The following is a 5,016-nucleotide window of genomic DNA, read 5'->3' as shown; positions in this document are numbered from 1 at the left end:
CCCGCGATCCGCTCGCCTCGCTCGTGCCCATGACGCGCTCTGACGCGCACGGGTCACGACGGGCCACCAGCTGATCGCATGCAATCACCCCGCGCAGCTCGCCAACGGCCTACGGTCACATGCACACACACTGCGCACGTCCGCACGGACACGCCCGTGCTGGACCTACACGCACGCACGCACTACTCGTCGCGGTCCCGACGCGTCCAACTCGCCCGGCGTGCGCCCATACACGTGCCCGGCTCGTTCGACGCCTCGCCGCAACTTATTGCCTAACATTCGCGCCCTAAGCCGCGGCTTAGAGCAGCCCGGCGTCCTCGACGTCGGTGTCCGCCATCAGCGCACGCCCCGCGGCCGGCTCCTTCCGCAGCAGGGGGCACTCCCTCTTGAAATGTCCTTTGACGCCGCACTTGTAGCACTTCCCGCGACGATTGTCCCCTCCGCCTGATGCTGTGCTGGCCGCGCCGTCGTCGTCGTTGTCCTCTCCGCGTGCACCACCACGGCGCCGCTCGCGCGCCCGCCATTGTACCGCGGTGAACATGAGCTGCTCACCGTCTGCCCGCTCACCGCCCGCCTGTCCGCGCTGACACAGCCTTTCATCGAAAGCCTTCAGCCGCCCCAACACATCCTCGAACACCATTGTATCGACGTCGCAGAACTGCTCGATCCCGGCCACCGCCGGGTATAGGCGGTTCGGCACCGAGTCGAGCAGCTTCTTGATGAGGGCGGCGTCTTCCAGGGTCGAGCCCAACGCCGCGTAGCTCGCCGCCATCCCACCGAGCCTCCCGGCGAAATCATCCAAGGTCTCGGCGTTTGCCATGCGCAGGAGCCCAAACTCCGCGCCCAGCGTGCCGAGCCGCGCCGCGTGCACGCGGTCCGCGCCCACGAACCTGGCCTTCAAGCTCGCCCACACCTCTGCAACCGTCTTCTTTGACGCCACCTGCAGCAACAAGTTCTCCACGAGCGCGCCCAGCAGGTATGCCCGCGCAGGCTTGTCCTTCTTCGCGATCACCGCCGCCGCGGCGTCCTCTGGCACGACCACCGCCTCCCAGAGCCCGGCCGCGTCAAGGTTGGCCTCGACCTTGATTGCCCACGCAGTGTAATTCTAACCGGTGAGCACCGGCACCGGCTGCGGCAGTGACCCACCCGATCCGTCGGCGCAGGGGACGAGCGACATCGCCGGCGCGCCCTGAACAGAATGTGGCTCTGATGCCAACTGTTGGAACCGCCATTCCCTCGCGACGCTCCTCCTCGCTCTCTCTGTCGCCGTCGCTCGAGCTCACCGAAGAAGGAGAAAGAGGAAGATGAACACGAGGGCACGGTGGTTTATTCCCGGTGCACGAACGCTAACTGCACGAGCTTGTACTCACAAAACCCGCACCAGTACAACGATCAGCCGCCGCGGCTTTATACCCGGAGCCAGCGACTGGGCACGCACCCACGCTCCCTCCCCCCGCGCCCGCGATCCGCTTGCCTCGCTCGTGCCCACGACGCGCTCTGACGCGCACGGGTCACGACGGGCCACCAGTTGATCGCACGCGATCACCGCGCGCAGCTCGCCAACGGCCTACAGTCACACGCACACACATTGCGCACGTCCGCACAGACATGCCCGTGCTGGACCTACACGCACGCACGCACTACTTGACGCGGTCCCGACGCGTCCAACTCGCCCGGCGCGCGCCCATACACGCGCCCGGCTCGTTCGACGCCTCCCTGCGGCTTATTGCCTAACAATCCGCATGCTGGACAATTGGAAAGTCAGTGCATGAATTTATTTGTAGAGGTGCATGAAGGAGGCCCATTCCCATTGCTTTATTTGTTACTGATTGGAGCAGGTCAGCAGCTATGAAAAACAACAGAGGTGATAGAGGATCTCCTTGTGGTACTCCCCTTCTACAGTAAATCTTCTTACCAGGTATTCCATTCAGCATTACAGAGGTGATAGAGGATATTGTGGTGTTATTAAATGATAGCTTCATAAATCATAATATGAGATGGTGTTTGGTCAACCAAACATGAAGAATATTGGAACAAAAAGATAAAGAATATTGGTCAACCAAAGGCAAATTCACTTCAGCCCAAATTCACTTGATGTTGCAATTTTTTTCTTAGTTCTTTAAGATTATTTTTAGATGGAGAGCTAGGCCCAGTTTGGATGCCAATGTTGGTTTTTAGATCAGTCAATGGTTCATTGTAGGATATGTTTTTTGTATAATTTGATATGCAAGGTTTTGTTGCTAAATACTACACCCTTACAATGCGAAGGGAAGCAAGAGCAGCTAGCAGTAGCAGTTATAACTGAAGTGATCATGGGCACTTCTCTCTTTTCTGAACAGCACTTGATTTTCTCATAGTAATAGTCCTTTACTGAATTTAGTTGGTACATAAATGGTTATTTACTGAGCAATACTTGTATGTGTGTAGGTACGATGGTGATGAAGTTTTAAAATGGTCCATTGCCCAACAAGGGCATCCTAATTTCTGACTGGATTATACTGTAACAATATCACACCGCTTCAAATGGTTGTATATTTGACCCATACTATGATGGGCCAAGGCCTGCCTGGACATGTTGTTCACATACTATAATTCATTCATAGGAGATTGTAAACATTTAGGTACCATGTGTTGAGAAATTATGCATCGAGATAAAAGATTATATAACTGATGCAAAGGCGTGTGATATATATTTGTTTAGGAAGTATGTTGATTCATGGAGAATGATATTATAAATTATTAGTATGATTCATGAATTAGGTGTTGTGCACTGCATGAAATTTCATTTTTTTTGAGAAATCTATCCTACATATGGTCATGTTTCAAACCATGTGCAAGCTTACTAGTTTTTCAAAGGAGCGCTCACACACCCTCCGCGCTAGGCAAATCCATTGGGCAATAATCTGCGCCGGTGCCCCGGCCGAAAGTTTCGGCCGGTCACACTGCAGCCGCCCGATTTACCTCTGTATTAACCATCAGATCTAATCCTCACCAAGTCAAAGCAACTCATCTCTTCCTCCGTTGTTGTACGCATCTAGCCGTCATGGATTAGCGAGGCACCCAGACTCGAAGCACCACCGGGCTTGGCCGCCCCCGGCGCCGGTCATCGCCCTCGACACCGGTTGCCGCCCTCGCTGCCGGTGGCCACCTGTGTTTCATGCTGGCTCGGCGCATGCAGCAGCGTGTGCGCCGCTTGCAGCTCCCCCAGCGATGGTCACAACTCCGCTGCAACGGTTGGAGCTGCGGCGGCGAAGATCACCGGACACGCGCCCTCAAAGACGAGCTCACGGCTGAACCGAGGCTAGGCTTGAACCGTCGCACACCCTCTGTGTTGCAAACGTTGTTAAAAAAGCTTCAACCCCTGGATGGAAAAGCTTCAAGCCCTAGATGGAAAAGCTTCAACTGGCATTGCGATTCACGAGGAGATACAACCGCTGACCAAAATGCTTCAACCTTAAATGAAATAGTTTCAACCAGATGATAGAGAGAGCTTTAACCAAGGTCTTCTCAAAACAAAAAAGTTTCAATCATTTACACAAAAGCTTCAACCGTGGACGGAAAAAGCTTCAACCGTGTATGAAAAAGTTTCAATCGCTAAGAAAGAAAGCTCTAACCTGACACTACAACCAGAGAAAAGTTATGAGTTGTAGCAAAACATCACGCCGGTCGTAGCAAAATGCTATGCCGGTTGAAGCATGTAGCAAAACTTCAGCGTTTTGTCATCTTCTTTCACCTCCAGCCGTCGCTGGTTGAAGCTTTTTTTTGCATCGGTTGTAGCTTTCCAGACCACCTGTTGCGACATCAGGGGGACTCTCCCATGGTGCTCCCAGCTCGTCATCCGCCTCGAGATTGTAAGCCATGGGTGACTTGCATGTGAGCTCGCAGGTGATGCCCCCTGTCATGCTAGCACCGGTGCTCAGCCCCATCGCACGTGCGGCCATGGTTTATGAGCTCGTCGACTCAAACCGTGGTAGCAAAACACGACGCCGATCGTAGCTGAGTGGGATGCCGGTTGTAGCAAAATGTGACACTGGTTGTAGCACATAGCACAAAACATGACGTCTGTAGTGTTGCTCGGAACAACGCCGCCGTCCTCGCAGCTCGCTATCACCATGCTCGTCATCCATGATGGCAGCTCTCCTGGGCACCGGTTGCAGCACGAAACGACGCGGTTCCAGCTTCCGCTGAGGCCGGCGAGCGAGGATGGCGAACGGCAACGAGGACGGCCGGTGCGGGTGGCCACTGGTGATGAGGACGGTCGGCGGGGACAGCGAACGGCGACAAGGATGGCCAACTGAGGTAGGGACCGGCGAGATGAAAGAGAGAGAGGAAGCAGCGCAGCCGCGTGGGGGGTTTAAATGGCGAGCGATTGGTGGGCCCCGTCAGCCTCGTGTCCCATCCACGTGGAAAGGCTGGCCATACGATGGGAGGGGATCGCACGGGTCGTGCGCGACCGGCCGAATGGTTCGGCCGGCGCCCCGGCCCCAAACGTTTCCCAAATCCATTTGCCTTTTTTTCTTTTATTTGTTTAAACTACAAAAAGGTGCCCAACCTCAATCGAACTCGTGATCTCTTACTCTTGTAAACCGAGCTGACCACTAGGATATCTATATGCCTATGACTTAATACTTATTTTTTTTACTCTGTTTAAGTTCGCGGAAAGCTTCCCAGTCCGACTTTTTTAGGACGCCAACCAGTTTCTGGTTCGCAAGAACCACTTGTTTCTGGAACCTTTTTTCTTTGTTTTTTCTAATTCTTTTTTCCATTTCTTAAATTTTTCTTTACTATTTTTTCCAGTATGCTCAATTTTTTTCAAATTTGATGTTTTTCAAAATCAATGAACTTTTTAAATTTGATGATTTTTTCCAAATCTGATGATTTTTTTTCAAATTCAATGAACTTTTTTTCCAATTTGATGAACGTTTTTCAAACAATATTTTTTTTTCAAAATTGATGAATATTTTTCAAAATTTGTGAACATTTTCGGAATTCACATTTTTTTCAAAAGGCAATGGT

At 52.6% G+C, this 5,016-nt stretch overlaps 1 protein-coding gene across 1 annotated transcript; it reads right to left on the bottom strand.

Moving 5' to 3' along the window:
• Positions 1-298: 298 nt before the first annotated feature.
• Positions 299-820, bottom strand: LOC147980818 (uncharacterized). The gene has a single exon (XM_087516964.1). It carries the CDS (start codon positions 818-820, stop codon positions 299-301), a length of 522 nt encoding a protein of 173 aa, XP_087373090.1.
• Positions 821-5,016: the final 4,196 nt, after the last annotated feature.

The sequence above is a fragment of the Triticum urartu genome, chromosome 3A, assembly GCF_056163025.1.
Source record: "Triticum urartu cultivar PI428250 chromosome 3A, HENAU_Tu73, whole genome shotgun sequence".
Lineage (NCBI taxonomy): Eukaryota > Viridiplantae > Streptophyta > Magnoliopsida > Poales > Poaceae > Triticum > Triticum urartu.
The sequence above is the reverse complement of the archived record's forward strand: the minus strand, read 5'-3'. Positions and strand labels throughout refer to the sequence as shown.

Coding starts and splice junctions, on each gene's coding strand:
- LOC147980818 (XM_087516964.1), bottom strand. CDS start 820: ATGGCAAACGCCGAGACCTTGGATGATTTCGCCGGGAGGCTCGGTGGG.